This window comes from Rhinatrema bivittatum, chromosome 8 (assembly GCF_901001135.1).
Source record: "Rhinatrema bivittatum chromosome 8, aRhiBiv1.1, whole genome shotgun sequence".
NCBI lineage: Eukaryota > Metazoa > Chordata > Amphibia > Gymnophiona > Rhinatrematidae > Rhinatrema > Rhinatrema bivittatum.
This window is the reverse complement of record NC_042622.1, coordinates 126,635,819-126,655,204: the sequence shown is the minus strand read 5'-3', so window position 1 is coordinate 126,655,204 and position 19,386 is coordinate 126,635,819. Positions and strand designations below refer to the sequence as shown.

The following is a 19,386-nucleotide window of genomic DNA, read 5'->3' as shown; positions in this document are numbered from 1 at the left end:
TTTAGATAGGGCTGGGGGGGCGGGTTAGATAGGGGAAGGGAGGGGAAGGTGCGGGGGGATGGTGGAAGGAAAGTTCCCTCTGATTTCGGAGCGGCCTTGGAGGGAACGGAGGCAGGCTGCGTGGCTCGGCATGCGCAAGTTGCACAATTGTGTACCCCCTTGCACACGCCGACCCTGGATTTTATAACATGCTCGAGGATGCGCGCACATGTTAAAATCGGGCATAGATTTGTTTGCGCTGGGTTGCGCAAACAAATCTGCGCTCGCGCACAGGTTTTAAAATCTGCCCCACACTGTGCAAGATTTCAAAAAGGCATGGGATAAACACTGTGGATCCCTAAAGGCAAGGGGGAAAGGAATGAAGTAAGAGGCTTTGGGGTAACTTACTAGTGTGGCAGATACTACCCTTAACAAATAAGCTGTCGCATGGGGGTAACTTGCTGGTGTGACGGATTCTACCCTTAAAAATAAGCCTTCATACTGTGATGCAACGCCATCAGTGCTCGCTGCTTCAACGGCAGGGGGAAAAGAAGAATGGAATTCAGTTAACCAACAAGGACATTGAACTGTACTGTCTGGTATAACAAATAAGCATGGGGTAACTTGTTTGATGCAGCAGTTACTATCCTTAATGAAAAAGCCTGATACTACACTTCTGATGCAACGCCAATACTAATTTCTGCTTCAACGGTGGAGGGGGGGGGGGGGGGAGGAAATTGGGCTCAAATAGTTATCAACAAGAGCCCTGACCTTGGTGGACTGAGTAACTGATAAGTATGGGAAACTGGTAACTATGACAGCTTGCTGGGCAGACTGAATGGGCCATAAAGTCTTTTTCTGTCATCACTTCTATGTTTCTATGTTTCTGTTTAAGCTTATCCCTGACATTTCCCATGAATACCTGGAACCTTGTCACAAAATGCCTTATATGGAATAGGATCCAGTTGGATAATGCAGTGTGAGTTACATCATCATGTGACATCACATCTAACATGGTCCAGTGAGATCCATTGAGCACCTCTAGACTTATGATATACACTTGCTAGCTTTGCTCTTCCTAGAGGTCCAGGAGAGTTGCAAAGGATATACATATTCAGTAGGGATGTGAATCGTTTTTGAACGATTAAAATTATCGTCAGATAATTTTAAAATCGTTCTAAATCATTAGAGTGCACGATACAATACAAATGCCCCCGATTTATCGTCAGGGGCATTTGTATTGTATCGTTAAATAGGACATGGGAATTATTTGGGGGAGGGCGGGAAAACTGGCACACCAAAACAACCCCTAAACCCACCCTGACCCTTTAAAACCAATTCCTTACCCTCCCCCACCCTCCCGAACCCCCGCAAAATGTTAAGTTACCTGGTGGTCCAGTGGGGGGGGGGGGCCCCGGCGTGATCTCCCGCTCTCGGGCCATTGGCGCCATTTTGGCTGCCACTAATTAAAATGGCGCCGATGGCCCGATAAAAAAAAAAAACCCACCCGACCCTTTAAATCGACCTCCCGACCCTTTTTTTTTAGGGAGGCCCGTGCCGCTAAAAAAAAAAACCCACCCGACCCTTTAAATCAACCCCCTCCCGACCCCCCCAAAACCTTTTAAAATTACCTGGTGGTCCAGGGGGGCCTCGGGGGGCCTCGGGGAGAGATCCAGGGGGGCCTTGGGGAGAGGAGAGATCCAGGGGGGCCTTGGGGAGAGATTTCCCGTTCCCAGGCATCAGCTGTTCTAAAAAAAAAATAGCGCCGATGCCCCTTTGCCCTTACCATGTGACAGGGTATCCGTGCCATTGGCTGGCCCCTGTCACATGGTAGAAGCACTGGATGGCCGGCGCCATCATCGGGAAGAGAAACACAGTTCCGCATCCCTCCATCGGGAATTCTGCCTCAGCCATCGAGATCAGTGCCGATTCCTCCATCGGCACCATCGAGCCATCCACCGATGCCCTCGATGCCTGCGCCAGAGCCTTCATTGCTTTCATCGGTGCCTCTGGTTATTCCTCCGATGCCTTCAGAGCCTAGACCGAGACCTTCAGGTATCCAACTACCCAGGTCCCTCTCCAGTTCCTAGAGGGCAGGTGCTGATCCTTGTGATACCTGGACTGATGATTCTTCACCAGACACCGATGATTTGCCATCACCTCCTTCACCCACTGAGAGTAGAAAGCATTCTCCTCCAGAGGACCTTTCTTTCATAAATTTTGTGAAGGAAATGTCTGAATTGGTCCCCTTCTAATTACTGATGGAACAGGATGACAGATATCAAATGATGGAGTTGCTTCAATTCCTGGATGCGCCCAAGGAAATCACCTCCATCCCTATCCACCAAGTTCTTCTAGATCTCCTCAAAAAGAACTGGGAACATCCTGGCTCCATTGCACCAGTCCACAGAAAAACTGACTCTGCCTATTTGGTGCAGTCAGCTCCAGGCTTTCAGAAGCCTCAGTTGGATCACCAATCTGTGGTGGTTGAATCTGCACAAAAGAGAGCAAAAAGGTCGAAACCTCATACTTTTTTCCCCCCTGGCAAGGAACAGACGTTTTTAGATACCATTGGTCACCGAGTCTTTCAAGGATCAATGTTGATCCTCCGAATTGCCGCTTACCAATTCTATATGACCCAATATAATAGGGTCATTATATTGGGTCATAATTAACAATGGTTTGGAGGCAGGCAAACATGAAATCAGATCATGTTATGACATCTTTGACACTGCAACCAGAGTATCTGCAGCTGCTATTTCAGTGAGACAATGGGCTTGGCTCAAGTCTTCAGACCTTCGACCGGAAGTCCAAGATAGGTTGTCTGACCTTCCCTGCATAGGAGACAATCTCTTTGGCGAGTGGATTCAAAAGACAGTGGCTGAATTAAAGGACCATCATGAGACTCTCAAACAGCTCTCTCTGATACCTTCGGATTATCCTTCCAAACAGCCTTTCCGGAAGGACTCTAAAAAGTCTTTCTACAGATCAAAGAAGTCCTACCCACCAGCAGCCAGATGTCGTTCTGCGAGACCATTCCTCAAATCACAGTCTCGTCAGACCTGAAAACAAAAGCCACAGACAGCCCCCCAGCCGGGCCCTGCTTCTGGCTTTTGACTCTCGCGTAGAGAGCAGCAGCCAGATTCCATTACCACACATACCAGTGGGAGGGCGGTTATGCCATTTCAACAACATATGGCAATCAATCACCTCGGACCACTGGGTCCTAGCAATAATTGCTCAAGGCTATCATCTCAATTTTCTCTCCATCCCACCAGATTCCCTACCTCTAAAGGTGTGGAAAACATCCGACCATTCATTGCTCCTGGAGCAGGAGGTCTCTCTCCTACTCCAGTCCAGAGCAATAGAACCAGTACCATTCCCTCAGCAAGGTCTCGGATTCTACTCCTGGTACTTTCTAATACCCAAAGTGGCGTTCGTCCAATTCTGGATCTATGAGCCCTCAACAACTACCTCCAGAGAGAAAAGTTCAAGATGGTAATCTTGGGCTCGCTTCTTCCTCTTCTACAAAGAGGAGACTGGCTCTGCTCTCTTGACCTCCAGGATGCGTACACTCATATTGCAATAACTCCATCTCATCGCAAATACCTGAGGTTCTCATAGGCCCCAAGCACTATCAGTATCGCGTGCTTCCATTCGGCCTAGCGTCTGCACCACGAGTCTTTACAAAATGCCTCGTCATGGTTGCTGTCTTCCTCAGGACTCAAGGTGTTCACATCTACCCCTATCTGGACGATTGGTTAATCAGGGCTCCGACTCAGCAAGCCGCTTTGTCATCCCTACATCTCACTATAAACACTCTAATTTCACTCAGATTTCTCGTCAACTACGACAAATCCTGTTTAGTCCCATCTCAAACCTTATTGTTCATTGGGGCAGACTTGGACACCTTACATGCAATGGATTTCCTGCCTCGACAATGAGCCCTCACTCTCGTGTCTCTGGCACATCAGCTGCAGTCTCAACGCTCGACGACTGCTTATCATTTTCTCATCCTCCTAGGACACATGGCGTCCTCAGTTCATGTCACCCCAATGGCTCGCCTGGCCATGAGAGTCATGCAGTGGACCCTAAGGTCACAATGGACTCAATCCCTTCAGCCCCTGTTGACCATTGTCCACGTCACTGACTCACTCCGTCTGTCTCTTGCCTGGTGGATGAATCAAATCAATCTTCTACAGGGCTCACCCTTTCAGGCGCCAAACCCTCAAATAACTCTAACCACTAATGCTTCCAACTTCGGGTGGGGAGCCCATGTGGCCGATCTCCAGACACAAGGTTCTTGGTCTCCAGAGGAAGCCAAACACCAGATAAATTTCCTGGAACTACGAGCAATTCGATACACTCTCAGAGTATTTCAGAATCGCCTGTCCAATCAAGTCATCCTGATCAAGACAGACAACCAGGTGGCATGTGGTACATCAACAAACAGGGAGGCACAGGATCCTACCTTCTGTGTCAGGAAGCTGCACAGATTTGGTCGGAGGCCCTCTCCCACTCGATGTACCTCAGGGCCACCTGCTTGCCGGGAGTGGACATCGTGTTGGCAGACAAGTTGAGTCGCTCCTTCCAACCACACGAGTGGTCTCTAAACCCCTCAGTAGCGAACTCCATCTTCCAGAAATGGGGTTATCCTCAAATAGACCTCTTTGCGTCACCCTAGAATCGCAAAGTAGGCAATTTCTGCTCTCTCACTCGTAGCCAACATTATCCACCAAGAGATGCCTTCTCCCTATCATGGGTAACCAGTCTCCTATATGCATTCCCTCCACTTCCACTTCTCTCGAAGACTCTCATGAAGTTACGTCAGGACAAGGGAACCATGATCCTGATAGCACCCCACTGGCCCCACCAGGTATGGTTTCCAATACTTCAGGATCTCTCTATTCGCAGGCACTTTCCTCTTGGAACAGACCCGCTTCTAATCACTCAAAACAACGGGTGCCTTCGCCACCCTAATTTTCAAGCCCTGTCCCTGACTGCATGGATTTTGAAAGGTTAATCCTTCAGCCACTTAACCTTTCTGATCCAGTCTCCCGTGTCTTGATTACTTCACGGAAGCCTTCCACGAGAAAATTATATTCTTACAAATGGAACAGGTTCACGTCATGGTGCTCTTCTCAGGCCCTTGATCCCTTTACCTGTCCAATCCCGCAGTTTCTAGACTACCTCTGGCACTTATCAGAGTCAGGTCTTAAATCTTCCTCCATCAGAATGCATGCCAGTGGGGGGGGGGGGGGGGGGGGTGGAGTTAAGATGGCCGCTTGCTGGTAGCACGTTTCGGAGCTCCCGATTCTATTTCTTACTCTGTTTGCTAACAGATAATTTTTTTTCTCCCGCGTCGATGCCGCCAAAAGGAAAAGAGAGAATGAGGGTTTTTCCCTCAGAACCCTCTCTCCCTTCGAGACAAAAGACTCTTACCAAATGTGCCCAATTCAATCTGATTCAGGAGAAGCCAGCCCCCGCTGGCGAAAATGACAAGGAAGCAGCCATTTTGCCTGGGGAGATAACGCTGAGCCCTCCGATGCTAAAATCATCGCAGGCAATTTCCTCGACGCTTCCGCTAGAAACTGCGTTGGATCCCGCGAGACTACAGAGCTCAACGGGACCTTTGGAGAGAGCAGAGGCGAGTGAAGCGTTGGGAGGAGAAACATCAGTTCCGGGAGGCATTGCAACTCCAAGGTTGGATTTTTCTTCTAATACAAATGCTATAAAGCTTTTCTCAAGCGATGGAACACATCAGGAGATTGCTATGCCGGCTAAACCACCTGTAGTCACTTTGGATACACTCTGGGAGCTTATGGCTCAGCAAAATTTAGTGACTCATGGAACTCAAGTTCCATGAGTCAAGTTACTCAAGTTACTCAAGTTACTCAAATTGCTACACGTCTTGAGATGGTGACCCAAGACCATAACTTAAGACTGTCTGAACAAGGGGAGAAAATACAGCAAATAGAAACCCAGTTGAAAGCTATCCAGAAAGTTCAAACAGTTACAATTCAAGATTGTACTGTTTTGAGCAAAAGAACTGAACTTTTGGAAAATCGTTTAAGACGACTAAACTTGAAGATATTGAATTTCCCCAAGGTAATGGGAGAGTTACCAAGGGTAACATTACATAAGTACTTGACTGAAATTCTTCACATTTCATCAGAAGATATTCCAGCATTTAATAAGGTGTATTTTTTGCCTTTTACACGATCAAGGAGTACTGGAAATCAAAACCCCATAGACCTGGAGAATCTGACAGACTATTTAGAATCATCAGGATTGGAAATTGTGGAAAGGGCCACCCTGCTTATTTCTGTAATATATGAAAAAGACATGGGTCTTATTATGAGGAGTTACTTTCAAAACATGGGCACTCAATTTTTGGGCCAATTTGTGCAGATTTTTCCAGATCTTGCAAAAGTCACGCAAGAGAGAAGGAGGGGTTTCCTAGCACTCAGGCAAGAGACAAGGGTGCTGGGTACTACATACCAACTCAGGTATCCATGCAGATGCATGGTTAAATTTAACAACAATGACTATATATTTTTAACCCCTGAACATCTAAAGGCGTGGATTGACTCCCAGAATCGGTTGTTGAAAGTATTATCACCAATAGTTAGTCCAATATCTTAGCAATAAAGTTAAGGGATTGAAATAGAGCAAGTTAATGGCAATTTTCTTTGATGGCTTTTTTCTTTGAGTAAAATTGGCTTCCATTTGTTGTCCGCCCCCTTTAATTAAAAGATTAGCGGACTAAATAAAGGAGATATTTCTTATTATATGAATTTGATTTATTATTATGTAAAAATGTATTTCTGTATTTCTGTGCAAAGATGAAATGCTTTGTAATTATTTGAAAATTCAATAAAGAAAAAAAAAAGAAAGAAAAAAAAAAGAATGCATGTCAGTGCGGTAGCTGCCTTCCATAAAGGTATCGGGGGTGTCCCTATCTCAGTACAACCCCTTGTAACATGCTTCTTGAAGTGCTTGCTTCACCTCAAGCCTCCACTGCGTCCTTCTTGGGACCTCAATCTGGTTTTGGGTCGGCTCATGAAACCACCATTTGAGCCTCTCCAATCCTGTGAGCTTCGCTATCTCACATGGAAGTGATTTTCCTTTTGGCAATCACTTCAGCTCGCAGAGTTAGTGAACTATAGGCCCTAGTTACCTATCCGCCTTACACTAAACTTCTGCAGGATTGGGCGGTACTTCACACTCACCCTAAGTTCTTGCCTAAGGTAGTATCAGAGTTTCATCTCAATCAATCCATTATACTACCTACCTTTTTTCCCAGGCCCCATTCCAATCCAGGAGAACAGGCTCTGCATACCCTTGACTGCAAACGGGCTCTAGCGTTCTACCTAGACCGTACAGCTGCCCACAGAAAGAACATTTGATTATTTATCTCTTTCCATCCTAACAAATTGGGGCAGCCAGTAGGTAAGCAGACTTTCTCCTCCTGGCTAGCGGACTGCATATCCTTTTGCTATCAGCAAGCAGGCATTCCACTTCAAGACCATGTTAAAGCACACTCTGTGAGGGCCATGGCGACTTCAGTAGCTTCCTGACTTCAGTAGCTTCCTGACATTTGCAGGGCTGCCACGTAGAGTTCTCTCCATACTTTTACAGCCCACTATTTCCTAGACAAAGCCGGAAGACAAGATTCCATCTTTGGCCAATCTGTCTTGCATAACTTATTTACGACGTGGTGTACCAACACCCTTCCGCCTGCCCGGTGGGGTTCAGGATGCCCTCCTCCAAATTCTACCCCAATTGTTGTGCCTGTTGCATGTCTTGGGTACATTTGGTTCATGTCCGGACATCCGCAGCTCGGTACTCACCCATATGTGAGTACTACCATCCTGCTTGTCCTGTGAGAATGCAAATGTTGCTTAACAGGTGTTCTCACAGGACAGCAGGATGTTAGTCCTCACGAAACCCACCCGCCACCCCGCGGAGTTGGGTATGTATACGTTTTTACTTTTATTTTAGTTTCACTTGCGCTTTTAGCTATAAGACCAGATTGAGGGAGACACCTGTGGTTCACAAGGATAATTGCAGGCTGAGCATGCTCAGTGCACTCAGTGTGCCAGTGTCAGTCAAAGCTTTGTAGAAACTTTGACAGAAATGTTTTCTGTACAGGGCTCCATCCTGTGATGTCACCCATATGTGAGGACTAACATCCTGCTGTCCTGTGAGAACGCCTGTTACAGGTAAGCAACATTTGCTTTCTTTCTTGCTCTTATTTGTTCTTAACACTTTCACCTTCCCTTTCTTTGTTTTTTTTTATTATCTTTGTTGATAAAATATGAAAATTGGCTGAAAAATTTCAGATTTCACCCAGTCCAGTGCCAATCTTTTGTAATCTCATTGCTTTGTCCTTTATGGTAGTTCCAAGTTGTGCAGCATTCCAGACAGTCTCCCTTCTGCTTTCTTTCTTCCATTCTTAAACATTCAAGGTCAAATTGCTTCTTGTAAAATGAATTAAATTCTCAGAAAAATCTCAGTGCCTGCATATCTTTAAAAGTCTTATGGGTATGAATTTCCCTTCTGTTTGAGTAATTAGTATACAAAATCATGTTGCTTTTATTAAAATTGTATGCATTTATTATTATTATTTTTATCTATCTCATCTTGCCTTGGCAGGGAAAAAAAAACCCTGTACATTGCATCAGTTTTAACCTTAGGATTGGTGGGAGATTTAAAAAAAAAAAAAAAAAAGTTTTTTATGATGGCATTCTTTCCTCTCATTATGAGTTCACATCACATGAATTCTTATGGGTATTATGATCCAATAACCAATGAGATGAAGCAGATACACAGGTGGGGAAAATAACAAGTTAAGATGAAAAATGGCACACTGTGACCTGGTAGGACTCAACCAATAGCCTTCCAATTGTTAGTCGAATCATGAAGCTCTTCAAACTAATAAAGGAATGCCTTTGCGCATGAAACCCTCATTATTTCTGCAATTATTCCACATTTTCCGATGCTTACTCTCACTAGAGAGCTACCATAAACATTCCCTGTTGGTAATATCAATAAATTATACTGCCATAAATCTGTAATCAGCTTTATAATTTGCTTTAACATATAGGAGACTCATTCAAATTTATATCCTACATACCAATTAGGAGTAGATGAGTCCGTTGACAAACAGCCTCTTCTAGATACTCCTACAGAGTTTTTTCTTATTTTCCTTTAACTGGGTTTTAATTGGGAGAAGATAACCTGATGACTTATGTTCAAGACAAGTGAGTCAGGGCAATGCGTGTGTTTATACTCATGCCAGTACACTCTGGATATTGCAACCATATTTTTCGTTAACAAAGTTTATGCAAATCCAAGAAGATGAGATGATAATTCAGGGAGTCAGAATTGGATCATCTTGCCCCTATTAATCTGTATTACACCATTATCAGATAGTTGTTTGCAGAGAATAGATGACTTTGAAATTGGCAAAGAGTAAATTATTAAGTACAAAAAAATCCTATAAACATACTCATATATGGCAACAGCATGCATTTTCCTGGCAGGAGGTGGGAATAGCAAAACGGTTCATAGAGAAAACCCAAGACTCATGAGGGAAACACCCAAATCTAGCCCTTTTCTTTCTCTATCACAAATCAGATGGAAGAAAAATTTACAAGGGTATAGTGCCAAAGGATTACAGCTCCTTTAGCATGCCTCTACTGATATATGAACATCTTGGATCCCCAATAATAGATAATTTTATTTGTAAATCAAAACAAAAAACCCCCTTATATAACAGAGTCTGTTCTTTTCAGTTAATAACTGTTTTAAATAAATAAAAAAAATACTGTTAACTGCTGGCAGATCACACTTGGGCACAAAATCCTGAGTTATATAAATGACTGAATTTTTGGAGGTATTAGGATCATGGCCTTTTTTGCTTCATTCTTTCAAAAAGATCTTTGAGCAAGAATGACAGATGTTTGGCTGTGGTCCATGGAGATTTTCTCCTGTGCATAATTTTTTGTTAAATACCTTCAGATTTTACAGAATAGAAGTCACAAAGTAGCTTGCATGAGTTATGCTTTATGTTTAATGTAATGAATGAGAGTGGAATTTCTGCCGACTTGCTGAATGGAATCCCTTAGCCTATTCATTTGAATACCAGGCATGACTCACCCTGCCTAATTTTAATTTTAATGGAAGCAATGATGTCATCATAAGTGAGGTACACATGATCTCATTATTATTTTCATTGGCATGCCACTGCCTGTAAACAATGTGTTTAGAAAGATTTAATTTCCAACTGTGATACAGTGCAACCCTCAGAATGGTGTATTTTGCCACAAGAATACAATGAATCAATAAATTCTTTATTGTAAGAGAAACAAATTATTCCTGTAGTTTGCCTCCAGTACAAAAGAAAAAGTCGTGCCTGTGCCATAATTAATAAACTATATACACATGGAGTCATGTCTCTTTCTAGCACTTCTATAGGAGGAGAATGAGGAGTCTGCTCTTTTTGGATCTGAATAACAGATCTAGTTTTCAGGATATCCACAATGAATATGCATGAGATATACTGTATTTGATATCATGCGCGCATATATGTGCGTATGTAATACAATAGCTGCAGCCATTATGACCTAGGCACGTATATGTGCACATGGTATCAAATAGGCTGAAAGCACCTGTTTGATATATATGTTCACATGTGTGTGCAAATCCCGATTCCATCACATAAATGGGCCAGTGAGGCAGCCAATTACCCATTGCTAATACACTTCTCCCTAACAGAGAAGATTTAGAAAGAAAGGGCAGGTAAGAAAAGGTATTTATATTGGTTTAGCAAGGCTGTGTAGGTGTTTCTGAGAAAAGTCCTTGTTTTAGCGCTCCTGATATTAGCTGTGATCCACAATAATGGCGTCCATCCCACGATGAAAACTATTTTTCACTCTAATGCACAAAAAAGGTGTTGAAATTTCCGACGTTAAATCCCGCATTAGTGTGCGATAAATTTTTGCAATAGGTGCTAGGAGTCCGTCATTTGTATAAAAAGCTAGCTTTCGCATACTCATTAAATTTGCATACAACCACACAGTGGGATAAAGATTGCACATTTATCATGTATTAGCACCCTAACGTGATTTGATAAATGACCCTGGTTATTAGATGGTAGTTGGCTGTAAATGATTGTCAATATGTTCATTGTGCTTATTATTAAAGAAATATTTTATTTAAAATAATTGTTGCTATTTGATACTATGCGCACATATATGTGCACAGGTTATAATGGGGGAGGCTATTGTATTACATACGCGCATTTATGCACGCATGATATCAAATACAGTATATCTCATTTATTTATTTATTTATTATTTATAGTTTTTTTATACCGATTTTCCTGCATAAAATGCATATCAAACCGGTTTACAATGAAACAGAATAAGCATTCATTGTGGATATCCTGAAAACTAGACCTGTTGGCAGCACTCAAGAACCAGAGTAGCCTACCCTTGGTTTATTATAACAAAAATATGAATTAAAGGAAATTTCCCCCTGTTATTCAGATGCAAAAAGAGCAGACTCCTCATTCTCCTCCTATAGAAGTGCTAGAAAGAGACATGACTCCATGTGTATACAGTTTATTAATTATGGCACAGGCATGACTTTTCTTTTGTTCTCGAGGCAAACTACAAGAATAATTTGTTTCTCTTGCAATAAAGAATTTATTGATTCATTTCACTAGTATTACATTTCCCCAATCCATCCTAGACAAAAACTCTTCAAAAACACATATAATTAATGTCTACATCTCTGGAATAAGAGTTGACTTATAATAGATACATATAATAGTTGGTTAAAGTTACTGGAAATCCATGTTTGGATGGAGCATACCCACTGTACATTCCACTGTATGTCTATGAAGGTTTGTATGTATTCTTTAGTTGTTCTTCAGTATGTTCAACAAAACATCTAAATGGTAGACTAAGTTTCTGTCCTGCTCTTTCACCTCTGGAGACCTGATTTTTAATTTCATTTTACATTCCAAAATTTGCCCACAAGTATTAACAGTTGGTGCTCAAGGGCATGTTCCAGAGAATAAAGAGTCTTGAGATAAGGATAAAATATAAATATGTAAAAGAAAAAAAAACATATATATATTCAGAATATTAAGGCTTGTTTCAGTTAGTCAGTCAGTCACACTTTACTATCTGATGTAGCTACCAAATGGCACCCTGAACAGTAGAAGATACACTGTGCAAAGACAATATGCTCTGTCTGCAAAGCCCTGTCTCACACACACACAGGCAGGCATATACACACAAGCACATACACTCACACATATACACACAAGCATACACATATACACAAACAGGCACACACACAAACTCCCAACAGGCATGCGCACTACACACCCCGACACACACAGGCACGCATACACACTCAGGCTCCCACATACACACACACACACACCTATACAGGTTCAGACACACACGTACATACACAGCAGGCACACACATACACACACATAGGCCCCTCCAAACACACACACTCATATAGGCACAGGTTCCTCCCCCCCACATACAGGCAGAGACACACAAGCACAGGCCCCCCCATCCCTCATTGAACTATTTCTCTTACTTGATATTGTAGAAAATTTTGTGAGAAGATGTCTTTGAAATTGTTTTTGTGATATATAATAAAAGTGTTCTATACTGCTAGACATATTGATTCCCTTTGATTTTTATTTAGTTTCGCAGGACCCCCCATACCCACAGGTACAAGTGTACACATGCAAGCATGCACAAATAGGCACACAAACAGGTTATTATAAACCAGAAACCCCGTGCAATGATGGCACGTTTTGCTAGTAAAGAGAGAGAGATACATATATTTATATACATAAATTGAGTGGTAATCATCCCAATGACATAAATAACATCATGTGAAAGATATGAGGCTAAGGTCATTTATTAGCTAAATGGTGCAAAAAGCATGATAAAAGTCAGCCAGTGGCACAGTGGAAGTGGTACGCCATGCCATTTGGAAAGTCCTTGGTTTGATCCCCGAGTCAGATCTTCTCTACCCTGGGTTGGCTGGGGATGTTGCAGAGGCAGAGCTACAGCCCCCTGGAGGGGAGAGAATTATGGTCATCCTTAGGAACCATATCAGGTACCAGATTTGCAGCCTGTGATGTATAATAATTACAGAAAGAACCCTGGTCTCAGGACAATTGCTGCAATGACCAATGGAAGGGTAGGTCCAATAAAATTTGGGAAAAAAACCCTGCTATCTGTGAATAAAGGCTCGTGGTGCAAAGATGCCAGCACTGCTTCAGACTGAGCTGAAAAAAAAAGGAGAAAGGAGAAACTACTGAACCACAAAAGAAATCCTAAGAAGACTGGTGCTTGTTCAAATGTTGACTCTTAATCATCTAAAGTTAATTAATATACAGTGAGTAAGACTGCACAATGGGCACTACACACCAGGTTTCCTAGTAAGAATGGGGTGTAGAAGTGGTGAGGGTTTGATTGAATGTCTGCACAGTGCCACATACCTGCATCAACATTTTTATTGTCTGAGTGGGAGTTAAGGTTGTAATATCATAAAGATGGTATTGGCAGCATTGTGCACTGATTGTTTCACCTCAGCTATATGCCAGATAGTCCGCTTGCTCGCCTAAGGAGTTTGGTGATTCAGTAGTATGTGAGGCATTCAGATCTGTACTGTCATAATGTGTAGTGTATTGAATAAAGAAATTATACTGCTTTGTTCCTTACATGAAGAACTTATCTAAATTATTAATTACTGTAACCTAATTACATTAAAGGTAAAACGAAGCATTTCCAGAAGACCCTACAGAAACTTAGTAACACAAGTAGGGGCTAAGACCCAGAATGAGGACTTTTCTGGTGGCCAGTGCACCGCTCCGACTCCTAAACAACATCCGTTCCCTCTCCTTCCACTTTTTCCGGCCGATCCAATACAGTGCACTCAGCTGAACGCACTGTTTAACCCGGAGTTGGACGCTCATCCACAACCCCTTATACCATAAGGGGATTGATTAGCGCATCCAAAACACATGTCCAACCCCCCACGAAACTAATAGTGCTTATCACATGCAAAGGCATGTTGAGGAGGCTATTAGCAATTCTCCCCGATCCCCCCCCCAAAAAAGTGTGCCCAACCCACACATTTTTAACCCCAGAAATTAATGTCTGCCCAAAGCAGGCGTTAATTTCTGAGCAGCCCAAGAAAGTGTGCAGAAAAGCAGAAAAATACTGCTTTTCTGTATTTCCTCCTACTTACTATCATGGCGATATTAAGCTGGAGGAACAAAAAGGACCAGATTGTGAAAAAAAAGAAAAAAAAAGTGTGCCGGCGGTCAGGTTAGGAAAGGGATACTCAATTAACCAGCGTCCCTTTTCCTACCCCCGTGCCTGTGCACATGTTAGGAAAAGGGACGCTCATAAAACTGAGCGTCCGTTTTCCTAACCTGCTGACAGCCGACCTCTCCTGAGCGCGCACACTGCCAAGGAGCTGCTAGGGGCACACATTTGTCCCTAGCAACTCCTTGGCAGCGCGACCCCTCATTTACATATTCAGTCGCGCTCCCAGGAGAGGTAGCTGGGTGTGCATTAGGACGGCGGGTGCTCAACACTGAGTGCCTGTTTTCCGCCCTGATTTATTGGATTGGCTTGTTTATCTTTCCTTTTTTTTTTTTTAAATATAATAGCGCTTTGCAGTTATTTGATATGCATAACATACTTGATTTGACTGATGTAACGGTTGCTTTTCATTTTTTCCTTTCCTTCCTAGCTGTGTGCACTATTCCTGTGAGGCCACTGACTGCCAGGAGCTAGAAGTTGAAAATGCTGTACTGAACTGTACGGGTAAAGGGCATTACAATGGAGATCAGTGCATCGTTAGCTGCAACATGGGTTATATGCTCCAAATACAGCGTGATGACCAACTCGTCAAAAGCCAGGTTTGTTCCCGGCCTTCAATGCTTTATCAAGCAATTATTTATATAGTAAAGGTGATTATAAATAACAGAATTTTTTTGTTGATTAGCATTTGTCTTTATAATTTTATGTCTAAAGGAAAATTGTACCAAACATACTACATTCATATTTTGTGTGAAAGATACTGCTTTGTCCCTCTTCTCTCTTTCAACTCTTGTCAATCCTCTGTGTTTATGAGTTCACTGAAATTCAGTTTTTCAACAAAACTAGTATATGTACCACTAAACTGCTTTTCAGAATATATTCAGATTTCAGAATTTATTTAAACTAATTAATTCTGGGGGGGGGGGGGGGGTTTGTTCTACTTAACTTTCACTTCCTTAGAAAATTATAATACCTTAAATACCCAGTGCTGCCTACACCCTGCTCTTGCTACAGTCTCCAAAAGGCCCCATCCACACCAAACACCAAATCCTGATGCTCCTTGCACTCTTCACATTATCAGCCTAAGCAACTTCTCCTGCCCCTCCAGTGATCTGCACCACCTGAGCACTTGACCCTCTCAGAAGCCATGAATACCCTGCCATCCACCCGTTTTCCAGTCTCCTCAACACTTTCATTGTGCTATGCCATTTCCCCTGAGCACCAGCTGCAGAATTTTGCTGTGGGACAGCTAGAATAGGCTCTTAAGGATCTGTGTGGAAAGCCAAAGAAATGGCAGTCATGAAAAGAGTCCTTCTCCATGATACTATCTTTTCCTAGTCTCTTTAGTTTTGAGGACCAGATATTTTTAAGCCAAAATTGTCTCGAAACATGCATGGAAAAATTGCTTGGCGTCCCCTTTTCTGGTTATATTTGTATGAGTTTTGTGCCTTGCTGAGATTTGTGGATCAGCGAGTTGTAAATTTTATAAAAGAAAAATGTTAGTATTGTATTCTTGCCCCTGTTGTATTTGCTTATAGGCATCTCTTCATTATTTTCCTAAAGTGATACATATTACATACATACATATTAATTTTCCATTTGTTTAAAAGTCAAAACTTGCAAGATTAGCTCAGTGGCAGTGCATAGCACACCTGTAGGGGATTCTGAGGAAACAGCAATCACAGCCCATTGGAGGGAAGGAGTCGTCATCAATGGCCACACCTCATGGCTGGATTTAGGCTCATGTTTGCAGGATGCAGGGTTCCTAAAGCAGCCAATATGCATGGCCCCCAGCCGAGAACTGTCATGATGATTGCTGGGACTGGGTTAAGTGAGTTAGATGGGGATATAAAATAAGGGAATAAATCCCCAGGTATTTGCAAATGGAAGACTTATGGTGCCATTGTCCAGTAGAGTTCAGTTCTGATTCAGCTGGAAGTACAAAAGAGCAGGAGAAGTTGTCATAACCCCAACAAAAAAAAAAGCATATATTATTATTATTCAAACAAGAATATCCAGCATATAAAAATTAAATAAAAAACTAGAGTTAGGTTAATCTAATTTTTTTATTAATGTTTTAGTACCCCTTCCAAAACTTTCAGCTGAAAAATGACATGATGCGATAAATGCATTTATTATTTTATTTAATATTTTGATAGCTTGATTTTACTATTTGTATATTCATTAATCTTATTTTGGGTATTGCTGACACATAATCATTTTTTAAATCATTTCTTTGTTGTATAAGCACACACAGCTTGTGCTTGTTGGGATGGTAACTTTCAAATGGATGCATATGTACACATGTGCGTCAGCGCATGCCCAGAGACGTAGCAACTTTCCCACATACCCGTGTATGTTATAAAATAGCCTAGGCAAGTTTATGTGTGTAACCAGTTTTGCAAGTGGACGCACACAGCCATGCAAAGTCAGGTTTGAGCTGCGCAAGTGGGGGAATTTTATAACAGGCGCGCATCCATGCCATGACCAGTTTCACCAGTTCATCCACTATTTCACCCAGCCTAGAGTTAGGTCCTTGAGATCCCTCTGGATCTTTAGCCTGCATTCCCCTCAGTTACCCCAGACCCCCTCAAACCACTCTCAGATGCCTTTTTTTTTTTAAACGTATACCTCCGCCATAGCAGAAATAAACTTACATGGCACTGGGCACAGGCACTTAGACACTTGGCACACATCTCTTGGCCCCACCCCGTGCCCCGGCCACACCACAACCCTTTCTCGTTCCAAGTGAGATATTCGTGTATCGGGAGATGTGCGCACATGTGGGCGGCTTTTAAAATCAGGTGGACATGTGCATGTCCTTCATGCGTGCACATCTCCCAATTTTGGTGCATGCCCAGCTCTTATTGTTCACCTCAAAGGTTTTTTTTTTAAATTTCACTCACACCCTATTCTTAAATTCTCATACTCTGAGGTCACTTTTCTAGCTGTTTATGCTGTATCAAGCTTTTTGATATATCCGAGGGGGTGCGAACACAGTTTTAATGATGATCAGCAGATTAGCACCCTGACCTAGCAGTCACAAAGTAAGAATGCTTAGTTTGCCTAAAAAAAATAAAATAAAATAAGAGAGAGCGTGAATCTTAACTATTTTTTTTTGTTCTGACAACAGATTGAATTATTTAAAAAAAAATGTTTTTGGTAGCATTGCTGTGTTAGCTCCAAGTTCCCTTGGTCATAGTTTGGAAATCTGATGGGTGACAAGATTTTTAATCAACATCAAATGGCCCTCCTGCCCTTGCCCTGTATCTATGTTTGAATAATGGTTTGTGTGGCAATGCCATCCTCAGAACATAGAAATCCCCAGGGGAGAGGAGAGAAATGGTTGCCTTGAACAAGTTTGCAGTTCACAGCAAGACAGAAGAATAGATGCAAGGCTTGTGAAGCCAATCAGAATAAAAAGTTGTCTCTCCTGAGTGAGGAAAAAAAAATGTAAGGAGCTCCTAGATGCCACTTTCTTCTCTGCTTTCAGAAATAGAAAAGATGTGGAACATCCAGGTTCTGTTCCTGGGCCTAGTTTTCTCTGCCATGCTGGCTGGGGTTAGGGGTGCTGCATTGCCAGCATTCACAGCCCTGTTAGGGGAGGGAGCACCAGCCATGGCTCTACAAGGTTTTGGAGGGAGTTGTTCTCTGTGGCTCCCACCCAAGGACCGTCACTGCAGTGGCTAGGCTGGGGAAGGTATTACAACTAAGGGAAATGCTCCGGTCGTTTGTGAATGTAGTTTCATGGTGCCATTGCCCTGTAGAGGTCAGTTCTGATTAAGCTGGAAGCCCAGGCTCAAGCAGAGGGTTTAGGAAGGATTATTTCACATGGTGAAGAACGAGGCCATGCAGGAAGCTTCCACCTTAGAACCCCCCCCCCCCCCCCCCCCCAACGAGGCTATAGATATTTTGGAATTAGGCCATTCTCTGAGAGAGATACAGAGCTAGTAAGAATGTGCCAATTTTTGAGATAAATAGTTAAATACCCAGATGATGTTGATGGTTCCAGTGTGGTAGATGACATTGGGAGAGACAGGAATTCAGGAAAAAGTCTCTTGTGTGATCCATGTTTTTCTACAGCAGTTTGACAATGGTTTATCAACTTCACAATCTCATGGTAAGTTCTGAGATTGTGTATGTTTTCCTAATTACCAGGTATAGAAATGCATCAAAAATCATGTAATCCTGGAGCACACATGCCATGTGATTATTTGATTATGTACTAGGCTGTAGATTACTCCATTTTAAATAATATGCCATGCTACTACTACAACTACTACTGCTGCTTATCACTTCTGTAGTACTACTAGACAGTTCTGTACAGATTTTATAGATGGCAAACCACAGGTATCCCAGGGGGCTGCACGCTCCATCTTTTATGGTATTCCACTCATATTGCATGATATATTGGGTCCCATTGTAATGATTTTCTCAAGTTACATATCTTTTTATCAAGTTGATATCCATGCAATAAAGCCTAGACTGTGTTGTGCCCTGGATCTGGGCTGAACACTGTGTGGGCCTTTATTTTTGAGGCAGGTCTCCAGCACAACTAAATATGCAGTTCCATGCACATGCAGCAACATATGCAGTAATTAGTCACTGAAGTGACAGCGCAAAGCTTTGCCAACAATATATCCCTCTTTCACTTTCTTTTTTTCCCATCTCTTCATCTCATTTTCCATCTCGTGCTTTTTTTTTCATTTTCACTTCTTTGACCTTAGTAGATGACTTAAAGGTTTTATTTTGTTTCTGTCCCTGTACTTTATTATCCTTGACTTGGTCTCTTCTCCATTTGTCTTCTTTCTCCCTCGTGCTGAACCTTTCCGTGGTTATTGTTGACACCAATGGTGGTGATGGTGATGGTGATGCTGCAGGTGGGCGGTGATGTTTAAGCTCCTTCACATTGTGCAAAAGCACCATAAATCATGCCAGGAAAAGAAAGCAGAACTCATGTGGGTTCAATTACAGACACAGTAGTGGGCAGTAGTTAGAGAACATTTGAAGGGGAGCACCCAGATGTTCA

The 19,386-nt window shown here is 42.6% G+C and overlaps 1 protein-coding gene across 1 annotated transcript in view; it reads left to right on the top strand.

Moving 5' to 3' along the window:
• Positions 1–19,386, top strand: part of PAPPA (pappalysin 1) — a 611,319-nt gene that overhangs the window by 467,038 nt on the left and 124,895 nt on the right. Inside the window, exon 14 of the mRNA XM_029613956.1 lies at positions 14,788–14,956. Within this exon, the coding sequence (XP_029469816.1) occupies positions 14,788–14,956 (169 nt within the window). The remainder of the gene's footprint in view (positions 1–14,787; positions 14,957–19,386) is intronic.